The 14,491-nt window shown below is 41.7% G+C and overlaps 1 protein-coding gene across 1 annotated transcript; it reads left to right on the forward strand.

Moving 5' to 3' along the window:
- Nucleotides 1-6,018: 6,018 nt before the first annotated feature.
- LOC141585784 (MLP-like protein 31) lies at nucleotides 6,019-7,197 on the forward strand. The gene is made up of 2 exons (XM_074406834.1): nucleotides 6,019-6,263; nucleotides 6,669-7,197. Exons 1-2 carry the CDS (start codon nucleotides 6,077-6,079, stop codon nucleotides 6,935-6,937), a joined length of 456 nt encoding a protein of 151 aa, XP_074262935.1. The 5' UTR covers nucleotides 6,019-6,076; the 3' UTR covers nucleotides 6,938-7,197.
- Nucleotides 7,198-14,491: the final 7,294 nt, after the last annotated feature.

Consider the following 14,491-nt stretch of genomic DNA (forward strand, 5'->3'; position numbering starts at 1 on the left):
TGTCGATGTATGTTGATACTGATGCTTTCTTTAAATTTTGTAGATCACCCGCTGTCAATCGCCGCTCCTATTGAGCAGCAAGTGGAAGAGAAACCCGCGCAGTGATGATCATGACGTCGCCATTGGGTCTTCATCCCGAAGGTTTCCCTTTCCCGACCGCGAGACTAGTGATCGAAATGTCACCTGTTGACCCTTCATCCTGAAGGTTTCCCCCTCCCGGCTCGTGGCGGGAGGTGCGAGGTTGGTCGAGGAGTCGGGCGAGGTGGAACGAGCTGGCCGGTGCTCGCATTATAGAGCAAGAGAAGGCCGTGGCTCAGTCCGCTCTTGAGCTTGATGTCACTAAGAAGGTGGCCGCGAAGGCGAGGTTGGATCTCCTCAATGAGCAAAGGCTCGGGGAGATGTCGAGAAAGCGCTCTTGGGCGAGAGAAAGCTTAGGGAGGACGCTGAAAAGGAGGTCCTTCTTTGAGAGAGCCAAGGCCGAGGCTGCTGCGGCCGAAGTTGCAAAGTTGCTGGAGAAGTGTGACCTTGTTCAGAGGCATGCCGACCTTTATCTCCAGCAGAGGAATGAATTTAGGGGCAAATTTCAGATCCAGGGGAAGGTGATCCGGAGCAAGGAGGCCATCATCAGGAAAAAGGAGGACGACATTGAGATGCTCCAAACCAAAATGCTCCCCGACCTGTGTTCCGATTAGGGATCCGGCCAAGCGGTTTGCCGGGAAGTAATTGAGGAGCTTTTTCCTCTTGAAGGCTCCTTTCCGTGGGACAAATATGACGAGCTGTTTGACGATAAGCTCGAAGCTAAGGAGAAAGCCGTGGAGGAGAGGGTCAAGGAGGCGGCGAGAGTGAAGATAGAGCAAAAAGCGGCCGAGGAGGCGGCAGCTATCGCTGAGAAGGCTAAAGCGGCCAAGGAGGAAGCCGATTGGGCAAGGGCAGTTGAGGCTGCCGAGGCTAAGGCTGGGGCTGCTGAAGCTGAGGCTGCTAAGGGAGCTACTGGGTTGCCCCTCGAAGAAGATGCTGCTACCGCTGCTGATGGCGAGCAACGGCAGACATAGGGAGATGATATCCGTAGCCTTTTGTCTTTTGGTTTGTCCTTGTAATTTCTTGTAATTCGTTGAACATTTTTGAATAAGAGCTCGTTTCTTCTGCCTTCGGCCTGGCCGAGGTTTTTACCTTACTTCTTTTTCTTGCGCTAGTATTTGAGCCTCAACTGTACTTTTAGCGTCTCTGTCTTCGTCTGGGTTGTCTCACGTTATTAATTGAGTGTCTCTTTTGTTTCCGCCTCGGCTTGGCCGAGGCAGTCTAGAGCGCGTATCTCAATCGTGTTAACGCTTCTAAGGCATTTTGATTGCTTTGCGAGTATCAACTGCGATGGTCGTGATTGCCGCTCTTGTCGGTGTGACAAAGTGTGAGCCAAAGCATTTGCTTCTTCATGAGTGCCGTAGTGGCGTCTACCACTTGGAGTGACTGCGACGGCGTCCAACCTCTTGGGGTGACTGCCGTGGCGTCTACTACTTGGGGTGACTGCGACGGCGCCTATTTCTTCATGAGACTGCCGTGGCGTCTACCACTTGGAGTGACTGCGACGGCGTCAAACCTCTTGGGGTGATGGCCGTGGCGTCTACTACTGGGGTGACGCGACGGCGCCTATTTCTTCATGATCGCCGTGGCGTCTACCACTTGGAGTGACTGCGACGGCGTCCAACCTCTTGGGGTGATTGCCGTGGCGTCTACTACTTGGGGTGACTGCGACGGCGCCTATTTCTTCATGAGATTGCCGCTCTTGTCGGTATGACGGTGTGTGAGCCGACATCTCGCATCGATAAAGATGCCGCTCTTGTCGGTATGACAAAGTGTGAGTCGGCGTCACGCTTCCTAGTTACTATGGGAAGAATGAACATTTTGATGGAAGACTTGGATGATTTTTCATTTAGGTAAAAACACGCGTCGGGTGCCCACAATTGTTTTGGACACCTCCGCCGCTACATAGAGTATTCCGAGATTACCGGCGTCCTAATGGCCTATCAAAGGCACAACGTCCTAGTCAGCCGCTAGTTACATCCATGAGGTCGCCCTCCGGTTGTAAGGATAGACTTTTCCCTTTCTCTGATTTCTTTGCCACTTTGAGGGATTGCATGTTGCATCCTCCGCGGCTATCCGGGACGTTGACCACCTCGTCATTCTCGTCTTTGGAGACGAGCTTATGCGCTTCCCTCCGGTCCGAGACATACATCAGTGTTAGGGCCCGGATGGACATCACTGCGTCGGCCTCGCTCAGGGTGACTCGGCCTATGAGAACGTTGTAGGCGGACGAGCCGTCGATGACCACGAACTCGGCTAGGACATTCTTAGCCGCATTCTTTTCGCCGAACGTCACCGGAGTCCGATCGACCCCGGTGGTACCAGGCCGGCCCCGAGAAGTCGTATAGTGGGTTGGTGCAGGGGCTCAAGTCCTTGACTTTCGGCCGAGGCGAGGAAGCACTCCCCGAACATGATGTTCGTGTACGCACTGTGTCAATCGGCACCTCTTGACCAGGTGGTTGGATATGTCCAAATTGACCACAAGTGGGTCATTGTGGGGAGCGATGACTCCTTCGTAGTCCTTCCCTCCGATGGTTATATCGGGGATGCTTTGGAAGGGATCGTTGTGTTGGGCACAAAGTTGATGGCCCGATATAGCTCGTTCAGGTGCCGTTTGTGCCCGTGAGCGGACCCTCCGTTCTCGTTGCCCCCGATGACAACATGGATCACTCCTATCCGTTCAAGACGGATTTCTTACCGAATCGTCGGCGTCGGTCTTTTGGCCTTTGGCAACGTACTTGCCGAGGCTCCCCTTCCGGATAAGTTCTTCAATGGCATTCTTTAGATGCCGGCGATCGTTGGTTAAATGGCGGTGTGGCCGTGGTACTCACAAAGATCTTGGCTCGTGTCACCGTCACTTTTTGGCTTGGGGGTCTCTCCCACTTCGGCCCTCGCTTTTGCTCGGGCAAAGACCTCGGCGATACGACGAGAGGGGTTTTATCACTATACCGCCTCGCGGTGGTACGTTCCCGAACTCCACCCGGCGCCCGTCGAGTCCCGTCTCTGGCAGTTTGTCCGACCGTGACCTATTATTCTCACGGCGTCTTTCATCGGACCGTGACCCGTTGTTGTCACGGCGTCTCTCATCCGGGTTGTCCTCCCGGTGACTCTTCTTTTCTGAGTGCTCGGCCTCGCTGGGGCCTACCCAGGTCTTGTGATAGTCCTCTACCTTGATGGCCTGGTCGGCCATCTTCCTAGCGACGTCCAAGTTAAGGCCTCCGCATTTGATGAGCTCATTTTTCAAGTCTCCCCTTGGGAGGCCTTTCATCAGCGCGAAGGCCGCCAATTCGGGATTAATTTCCCGAATCTGCTGGACCTTTCCGTCGAACCTCTTCACATAGCTTCGTAGAGACTCGCCCCCCTCCTGTTTGATAGTTAGGAGGTCCGATGTCTCCACGGCCCTTCTCTTGTTGCAAGAGTACTGGGCTAGAAAGGCGTCCCTTAGGTCGGCGTAGTAGTATACCGAGCCGTCGGGAAGCCCTTTGTACCAACTTTGAGCCATCCCATGCAAAGTTGTTGGGAATACTCGGCACCAGACCTCATCGGGCTGCTCCCATACCGACATGTAAGACTCGAAAGCCTCAGCGTGGTCGGCTGGATCACTATCTCCTTTGTATGATAGGGGTGGCAATTTGAGCTTAGTTGGCACCTGGACTTCTAGGACGTAGGCGTTGAGGGGCTGTCTGACCACGTGTCGTACGACACGCGGCGATCGGCTCCTCGCATTCCTAATCCGGCTCCTCTCCTCGTAGCGGGAAGGACTCCTTCTTCTACTCGGGCTTCTTCTCCAACTCTGCTGAGTCGGACTCCTCTGGTTCCCTCGGGGTAAGCCTCGTTCGTGTTGCGGGGACGCTGTCCTCCCACGAGTGCGGGAAGGACTTAGGTCTACCACGCCCACTTTGGGCTCCCCTGCGACTTGGGTTTGGGTCGCTTCTCCCAATGCTCCGTTCAAATTTCTCGGAGTCACGTTTTGGGCCCCGGTCTCCTGGACGGTTTCCGTCGCTCTTGTCGGCGTGACAGTGTGAGCGGGCGTATTACTAATTAAGTCCGGGACCATTTTCGGTTTTTATATGTCAACCACATGTCCCATGATGGTGACTGGTTGGCCGGCAACGGCGGCGTGTCCGGCATTGTTGGCATCCGAACTCCGGTTGGATTACTCCGCGTGGTGGAGGGCCGCACAACCGCATTGTTGAAAGTATCATCGTGGTAGAGTGCGGTTTCGTCGGTCACGACTGCGTCTTGTTGTTTTGACATCTTAGCTTTTGGGTGGGTTTTTGTTGTTTTTTTTTTTGTTGTTTGGGAATGAATGTGACTAGCTTCTAGTGTTCTCTCCCCACAGACGGCGCCAATTGTTCCGGGTGTAATTCCAGAGCAGGTATAGTTACCACCCGTGGCTTGTTGAGTGATGTCTTGAGTTGGATTCTCCTTTGGTCTTAATCGCTCCTCTCGGCCTCTCCTGCAACAATGAACGAACTGAGGGCTTGGCTTTGTGCCAAGCGTACTCACTCCGACGCTCAAGTCAGTAAACTTAAAGGATAAGTTGTTACTTGGCTGAATGTATATATTGTAGAGAGATAAGGAAGATATTACCAGATGAATAGTGTATTAGGTTTAGTTGTGTATTTTCTGGATCCTTTCCTCAATGAAGGTTGAGGAGTATTTATAGGCTTTCACCTTTTGTCACGTAGTGGCCAAGTGGCCAAGTGGCTAGCAGGTGGAAAGACTGATCTACCCCTCGGCCGAGGTTTCTATGGCGGGCGGCGGGCCTGTTGACTCACCCGAGGGATCTTGGATATGAGTACGCGGGTATGTGCCCCGGGGGGCAAGTTGCCATGCCGAGACCAGTGACCGGCCGATGGGTCGATCGGCTAGGCTATCTAAGTCGTTGACTTGCTGTGGATATCTTTGACCTTGCTCAATATGTTGACTTGGTCAGCGGTGCAGAATATGCCCCATCAAATACATTACAAAAATAAAATCATACGTTATTTATAACCATGAAATATATATTTTATTAAATTTAAATAACGTGTCCCGTGTCCTAAATTTCATGGAATGTCGTATCACGTGTCCGTGTCCGTTTTGTTGCTACCTAGACCTTGTGCATCATGGAACATTATAGGTTGAACCCCTTAGGAGGAGCATGAAGCTCATGCTCATCGAAAGCAAACCCAAGTGTCAAATTTGACAACTTATCCGCACAAAAATTTGCTAGATACCCTATACATATGCCGGAGTACATACATACTCTTCACCCTCAACTAGTAAATGCTTGCAATATTTGATAAGGAACCCATAACTAAGGTTGTCTTCAATATTACCATTAACAAGGTTCACCCTAAGCTTTGAATTTGCTCCACAATGAGTTGTCTAACTCCAAATTTTCTAACAAATTTAAGGCCAAATCATAAACCACGAAACACGATACGACATGCCTATTTTTAGTTTATTTATTACGGAGGTAAACTATGAAATGTTACTACGGATATAAAATGAACAAAACGTTAAACAATTTGTCAAGATTCTAAATTTTGGTATAAACTTTTAAATTTTCGACATTTCTTAATATTTTATTCCGTGTTTTAAGTTTTTATATATACTCCGTATTTTTTTTACAGAAGTAATGTATAGCTAACATTACATAGCTCGAAATTAAACAATATTTCCTACTTCACATCTAAATTCTAACTATTCAAAATAAGGTTATGTTTGGTTAAACTAGTTAAAAAGTTATTTGAAACCTAAAATGTTAGCCGAAACCTGAAATGTTAACTGAAAACTGCATGTGAGCTGAACAGATAGCCAAATCACATCCTTAAATAAAAAAATATGATAATTCAGGTCCTTCTCATTATTGTGTTAACTCATCAATGGATAGTGTATTAGTACAAACTACCCAAAGTCAATCCCATCTAGTATAAAAGAGCAAAGTTGCATCCCATTATCTCATATTCTCATCTCCTTAAATTAAACTCATTATCAAGTAATTACTAAGATGGGTGTGACAGGGAAACTTGAAGTAGAAGTTGACATTAAGGCATCAGGAGATGTATTCCATGAGTTATTTGGAAGTAGGCCTCACGATGTCTCCAACTTTACTCCTGATGTTATTCATGGTTGTGATCACCATGAGGGTGAACTTGGTCAGGTCGGTTCTGTCATTGAATGGGAATATACTGTTGGTAAGTATATCATGCATACATTATTTTTTCCTTAGTAAGTCTCCCTTAAGACTTCATTATCCGCCTGAAGATTTAGACAGGTCAAGTCAAATATATGATTCTTGACCTGTCCTAAGCTTAAGACGGATAGTGTTATCTTAAATAAGAATTTGTGTTCTTCATTTTCTACTTGTGTGTTACTGTATTGTTTGCGGTTTTTCTACGGTGGCCTAGTAGAAATAATTAGAAAAAATAGTATACTTAGTGAAATATACCTCTAATTATTCTTTATTTATTTAGGCTCTTAGCGTTTCCTCTGAGGGCACATGTTAGAAAAACTAGTTTGCTTAATACGTTTCAAAATTGAATGTCTACCTAAACTAGTGGCATAGAGGTACTGAGGTTTACTTGATTGTTTACGTGCAGGTGGGAAGAAAGGTGTTGCAAAGGAGCTAGTTGAGCTAGTGGACGAAGAGAAGAAGATCATAAGATTGAAAGTCATCGACGGAGATATACTTAAAGACTACAAGAGTATGACCGTTACTATTCATGTTGTACCTCAGGGAGATTTTGATGCAATCAAGTGGGAAATTGATTTTGAGAGGTTCGACGATTTTGGGCCTTACCCAACTGATTTCATGGACGCTGCAATCAAAGTGACCAGAGATATTGAGGCACATCATCTCAATGAGTAACTCATCCAATATCATTGCCTTTCGCATTGTTTTGTTGTGTCGTGTCATGTCATGTGTATGATCGTGTTGTGTGTAACGATTATACAAGGGAATAATGGTCGATGATCAAGTATTGATTTATTATTGGGTTTTTTGGGTGTGGTTTGGTTTATGTGAAACGACCTTTTATTATTATTATGCTTGGTTCATGTAATTGTATTTTTTATTCGGTTTTATTATAATGCATGTTTATTTATACTATATGTTCCATCAAATTGGAATTTTAAGGAATCGAATGTTCTCTTAATATGCCTGAAAAATTAAGGAGTGATCATTGTGGGTCAGAAGAAAAAGAGGTTTGGTAGAGGCTTATATATTCAGGCCCAGTAACTTTTCCTCCTTTGAAGGAGTAATGCATTACTGACCTCCACCTTCCGTAATAGTTACTGGAGGAACACAATTTTGTGATTTTCTCATATTCCTCTACTTTTTGCAGTGACTTGACTCATAACCCAATAGATATTACCTCTGATGGAATTATGAACGGTTGAATATTATTGAATTGCATTGCATAGTTTACGATTCATGAATACAACTTATATACTAGAGTACAGGGCTACGATTCTAGGGTTACATAATTAGAGAATATGGAAATCGAAATATACACAAGATACGGAAAATATACGACGCTGGAACTAGGAAATATTTACGATAAACGACCTAGCTAAATATAATACAATAACTAGAATCATGAATAAGATATATTCTCTATACGCTCCCGCAAGTTGGACGGTCGGAACGTAAGTCCAAGCTTGGAATCCAGAAGAAGAAAGCGCTCTTTGGAGAACGGTGTAGAAAGCGGATCAACAAGTTGAGCATCGCCTTGTTGATATGTGGAACACGGATAGTATGTAGCTATACTCGCTTACGAACTAAATGAAATCCATGCGCAAGGTTTTTCATACGGGTATCGGAGTGGCGGGGTGGGACGCACCAAAATTGGCACAGAAAATTTCGGAGACGGATGATCAAGTTGGTGATGCTCGGTAGTCGGGGGTGTCGTGTGGATCGTGTAGGCAGTCGGAGAAGAAGGTGTCGAAGTGTGCTTTAAGTTGACCGAATTTTCGAAAAGAAAGCGTGTTTTGCGACGGTCTTTGCTGAGGTCGTTGGAGGGTCAAATGATAACGAAAATCCGAATTTTTGAACGTTTTGGAATCGTGAGACTACGAATTTTGTGAATATGGAAATACTCTGGGTCATTGATAGTCCTAAGTGGTGCGAAAAACGGTCGAAAAGGCGGCTGGTCAGAACCTCTGTTTTTGTAAAAACAGGGGTCTGTTTCGAGGTGTTTTGCGTACGCTATGGCTCGGTTTCCTAGAGTTTAAGCTAGGTTTGTAGTCGAGAACGGGAGGTGTCGAACTGGGTTGTATCACAGTGGTCTAATGACGGTACCACGGTGGTTGTGAATGGTGATGATTGATGACGGGTCGGGTTTTTTTTTTTTTGGTGGAGATGCGAATTATGGTGTGTGTCGATGTTTATGTGTGTGATGCAGGAGAGACTCGTGGTGGCATGACTAAGGAGCAGCGGTGGCTGTCGTTTTTGAGTTCGAATGACGATGGTGGTAGTGAGACGGTCGGTGTGATGGGTAAAAGTATTGGGCAATAGTGTATGCAAGGGTTTGTCGTTTATTAAACAGGATGCTTTGTGATGTAACTATTGTGTGTGGTTTTAGTAACGGAGTAGAGAAAGTCGGTTTCAGTAACGGTGTACGTTTGATGCAATTCGCGAGTGAAGGCAGCGGGAGTGGGTCGGGTTTTGGGTGGGTAGATTTTCGGAAATAGGATCTACTCCGAGGGATTTAAGTAACCTCTATCAAGAGCACGAGGCTCTGATACCATGATGGAATTATGAACGGTTGAATATTATTGAATTGCATTGCATAGTTTACGATTCATGAATACAACTTATATACTAGAGTACAGGGCTACGATTCTAGGGTTACATAATTAGAGAATATGGAAATCGAAATATACACAAGATACGGAAAATATACAACGCTGGAACTAGGAAATATTTACGATAAACGACCTAGCTAAATATAATACAATAACTAGAATCATGAATAAGATATATATTCTCTATAACCTCAACTTGCCAAACCTCACATACAGGAAAAAATTCCTCCACAATCAAATCCTTGAGTAATTATCCTATTTATTAAACAAATAACCACAGAGCTGATGTGTCAGCCTGTGGTTGAAAGTCAACAAGTCAAATGCATAATTTACTTTCCTTATTTTTAGGGCCACTAACTATTTGATAATTAATTGATAGCATTCTTCATTCTTCACGTTACAATTCTTTATATTGTTAAATTCCAAAACTGGACAATTACAAAATACAACATTGTTTAAGTCCATATAAATATGACTAAATTATTGGATTAATAAAAGAAGTATAATGTAAAAAGGAGTGACGAATCTTTGGGACCTCGAAATGCCATGGAAATAAACCGATACCTTAATTTTTTTTTGAATTTATGGCAGAAAGAAATTAAAAGGATGAAAGAAAAATTATTTAACCCCAAAATTATAATTATAGTCGAAATTATTTATTATTTATAAAGATAAAAAATCAACAACTAATTCATGGTCAAAAATAAAAATGATGAATAAATATTTGGAGAAAAGAGAACTAAATTATAATAATGATTTAAAAATCTTTAATTCTCTAGATCTACATAATTTATGAGGTATAACAGTAAATTTGTGGAACATAATTATGGAAAATCATTAAATATACGGTTACAGAAGATTGAAAATTTATTAAAACCCAAAAAACATCATTAATATACAAAAAATGAAAAATATGAAGGAAAAAAGAAGTAAAAATATCATAAAAAAAATGAAAAATATTAAGGAAACAAAAAAAATAGTAAGAATATTTTCTAAAAAACAGAAATAATTTTTTTTGGAAAGCATCACTATATAAAATATGTAAAAACACAAAAATAACCATGGATGAGAGCTTTGATGACAAATCTTGACTAAACTTGTGTAAGACTCGATATGATGGACACCATTTGTGAAAATTTTGAGGGAAATGAGATTGAGAGTGAAATAAGTTAAAACGATTGAAAGTGGAATAAACTAGGGTTATTGTATTTTTGACATGATATTAACTGAGAGGGACTAAGATGGAAGTGAGACGGAAGGTTGAGCGGCGCAAGTAAGTTGTTCTAGAATGAGGTGATACTTATACTCGGTACAAAGTAGGGTCCGTAAATCTCTATGAGAGGAGCTCAAAATATAAGGGGCCGAGTGAGGTTTCTAAATGTGGGTAGTCATGGGCCAACTAAGCCTTTTTACATATAAATAAATGAGGGATTAGACCTATTAACGAGTTGAGTTATACAAGTTAAATCAGAACACGGGTCAACTTATCATTAGAACACGGATTAAAAAAAATGCTAACATTTATTTCACCATATTTTTTAAGCTAAAAAAGTATATTTTAAAACGGTTAAAGTTCCGTCTTGAAAACTAAAAAAACAAATGGAAAAAATATAAATATGGAGAGAGTATTTATACTAATACTCTGTATTTTAATGATTTTGTGGGTCAAACCCGATTCAAGTCGAGTTTCGACCCTACAATAACGGGTCATTTCAAGGTTCGGATCAATCGGGTTGCGAGACAAGATTAATAGGTCTTTAACCCAAAAGACCGCATCGGCTCGAGTCAGGTTTATGAGGATGGGTCAATTATTGACAAGTATAGTTATAATACATTCATAAATTGGCGCAACATATGTTATCAAAATATGTACGGAGTATCTATTTATTAATTCGTTGGGCAAGCATTCGGGTTCATAAATATTTAAAATAGAATAGTCCATATTATGAATATGTTACCTAATACAAGAACACAAGATTTTCCATGTAGAATAATAGGTCTTCTGATATATCGTCTTATGCTAGATATGGGGGAGAAATGTCATTAACTACATTTAGAAACTAAAAATAATAATTAATAACTACCCCTATCATGTAAGAGATATTACGTAAAAATTAATTAGTCTCTCTTAAGACGGATATAATAGCCTTAAGTGTAAAACGGGCCAAATAGCAACCCACTCGCATAGATAAAACAAGTTTATCGCTAATTCTAGATGTTTTTCTTTTATCTTTTTTTTTTTAATATTACTTGCCCGTTTAAAGTTTAAGAAAGATACTCCCGTCCGTCTTAAACAAAAATTTGTGTATAAACATTGTTAAGACACTGCTTATATGAGAATCATGTTAGTAACCAAATCTCGAAATAACAAACACGTGCAATTTGCACGAGTTTACGACTACTACATGTAGAGTAGGTCTTCTGATATATCGTCTTATGCTAGATATGGGGGAGACATGCCATTAACTACATTTAGAAACTAAAAATAATAATTAATAACTACTCCTATCATATAAGAGGTATTACGTAAAAATCAATTAATCTCTCTTAAGACGGATATAATCGCCTTGAGTTTAAAACGGGCCAAATAGCAACCCACTCGCATAAATAAAACAAGTTTATCGCTAATTCTAGATATTTTTCTTTTATCTTTTTTTATATTACTTGCCCGTTTAAAGTTTAAGAAAGATACTCCCGTTCGTCTTAAACAAGAATTTGTGTATAAACATTGTTAAGACACTGCTTATATGAGAATCATGTTAGTAACCAAATCTCGAAATAACAAACACGTGCAATTTGCACGGGTTTACGACTGCTACATGTAGAGTAGGTTTTCTGATATATCGTCTTCTGCTAGATATGGGGGAGACATGCCATTAACTATATTTAGAAACTAAAAATAATAACTAATAACTACTCCTATCATGTAAGAGGTATTACGTAAAAATCAATTAGTCTCTCTCAAGACGGATATAATCGCCTTGAGTTTAAAACGGGCCAAATAACAACCCACTCGCATAGATAAAACAAGTTTATCGCTAATTCTAGATATTTTTCTTTTATCTTTTTTTTTTATATTACTTGCCCGTTTAAAGTTTAAGAAAGATACTCCTGTCTTAAACAAGAATTTGTGCATAAACATTGTTAAGACACTGCCTTATATGAGAATCATGTTAGTAACCAAATTTGAAAATAGCAAACCCGTGCAATTTGCACGGGTTTAAGACTAGTAACCCCATTAAAATCTCCCCCTCAAAAATGAAGTGGATTCCAGGCGACCCCTTAATGTAAAAAGTGTTTTCTTGTCTTCTTTTTTTACACGGTTATGGAAATAGGAGGAGACCAGCTCTTGGAGCTTGTTTGAGAACGTACAAATAAAAGTATTATTAAATTTGCAAGCACTAGTCGGATAATGTGGGTGAACATCCAACTGTTTTTTTTGTTTCTTGACAACGATAAACTGGTATAAATAAAAGAAAGTCTACATAACAGTCAGTTGAGTTAACCCAAAGATAAGGACCTATACTATCAGTTTTTTTCCAGATAAGGACCTAAACTTTAAAACTTTACAGATAAGGGACTCCAGCACATATACCATTACATTTTCCGTTAACGTTAAACATTGAGCAAAAAAATCAAATACCGTAAAAGCTGGAATATACATTTTTGAACCAACTTGTTCGAATGTTTGTGGTAGGTAAAATCAAAATACATATTTCTTCCCCATCTTTCTCTCCATCTCATATACTCATTATCTCCTTTACCGTCTACTACTTTAGCAATGCTCAGGTGTATTTGAAGTTGGCTCTTATTTGAATATGTACATAAGTAAATTGAAATATTGACCGAACTTGTATACAAATCCGATGACGGAATTCACATAGTTTCTGAAATTTCTTTAGGGAGTATGATCTTAAATTATTGCTAATTGATTTGAATGGAAGCTCTGAATGAGTTCGTGCTATTCGCCGAACATTTGTTGTGCGAGCAATAAAATTGTATCTCCATACTACAATTTGTGGGCTTCAAATTTCAATCCATAATCCTCATCTATTTTTAACATACCAAATATTTGATCTCGGGATAATCTTGCTTCGAAAATAATGGTGGCAGAATTATTAGACAATCAAATTAAAGAGATGGCTAGCTATGCTTTCTCTGGAATTCTCTAGGTCTGGATAGGAAGGAAAGAGGAGTTTAAGCCTTTTATTTTGTTGATTCTAGTTTTAAATGGCAGATGTAACGGCAGTGGGACATGAAGTCCTTAACTGGAAAATTTTAAAGTAGAGGTCCTTAACTGAAAAAAAAAAAGCAAAGTTCAGGTCCTTGTCTTGTGGTTAACTCACAGTCAGTTACATATAGGGGTGTTAACGAGCCGAGCCGAGCCCGAGCTTAGCCTTGCTTGGCTTGTGCTCATAAGGTAAAACTCGAGTTCGAGCCGATCTCGAGCTTACCCGAGCTTGAAAAAATTGTGCTCGTTATCAAGCTTGCAAGCTTTAATGCGAACTTGAGTAAAACTCGAGCTCAACTCGAGTAAAACTCGAGCTCAACTCGAGCCTATATATAATTATTGAATTGTCGTTTTTTCTCTCTCGATATGTTCAATAACAAGGCTCGAAAGTTTTATATAATATTGGAAAATCAATAAGACATTTTTTTATATGTGTGATACAAATATATAATCATGACAAATTTTTTATATAAAATATAAGTAATATCTCATCTAATTACACAAGTTCGAGCCGCTCACGATCTTTCCGAGCCGAGCCAACGTTTACTCGGCTTGACTCGTTAAGTTCTCGAGCCGAGCCCGAGCCCGAGCCGAGCTCACACGAGCCGAGCTTTGACCGAGCTTTGACCGAGCCGAGCTCGAGTAGCTCGCGAGCTGTCTCGTCTCATTAACAGCCCTAGTTACATATTACCCATTTTCAAATAGGCGGGTACAGAAAAATTCTAGACGACTCGAGATCCAACTAACTGAACTAAACTCTAAGGTAGAACAAAGTGAAACAGCAAGACGACTTTTCTGGAATGGTGGGTAGTAATCATCGAACTGAATCGGTATTCATCGCGCCTCTTAATCTTCCTAACTGCAATACTAGTATTGGTGTACCTGCAAAAAGAAGATAAATGGGTGACAGAAATCGACACTCTCTTCTTCAAACTAACAGTGGCACGAGCCACTTAACCACGAGGAGAGGAACGAATTCTTTTATGGCAGACGTGCTCTTTCGAATGCATCCTAACTGTTTCAAATTTAAATTGGATTATGGAGACCTTACTAGCATAAGAAATGTCACAAGAAAAGCGTTTCTTTTTATCCGTTTGGACGAAGCATTCATCTTGAACCGACGGTTCATCCGTTGTACCAGAATCTGTATGAAGATGACAAGTTGCTTCCTTTGACAGACTTATATCCGGCAAAGGATCAAACATAGGAACTACTGCTTCCCACGACATATCGCCATGGAGAGTTCTCGGCTGGATAGTTTTTGGAGTCAGGGGGCAGCCCTCTCTAAACTGCCCCAAATCTGGGGTGAAAAAACTCGATATTCTTCCCGAGTAACAAGTTATTGTAGTCTTGAGCCGAAAGATGTAATCTCTTTTGGGCTTGCTT

This window comes from Silene latifolia, chromosome 6 (genome assembly GCF_048544455.1).
Source record: "Silene latifolia isolate original U9 population chromosome 6, ASM4854445v1, whole genome shotgun sequence".
NCBI classification, from domain to species: Eukaryota; Viridiplantae; Streptophyta; class Magnoliopsida; order Caryophyllales; family Caryophyllaceae; genus Silene; species Silene latifolia.

Coding starts and splice junctions, on each gene's coding strand:
- LOC141585784 (XM_074406834.1), top strand. CDS start 6,077: ATGGGTGTGACAGGGAAACTTGAAGTAGAAGTTGACATTAAGGCATCA. Junction 6,264..6,668: donor TGAATGGGAATATACTGTTG/GTAAGTATATCA, acceptor GTTTACGTGCAG/GTGGGAAGAAAGGTGTTGCA.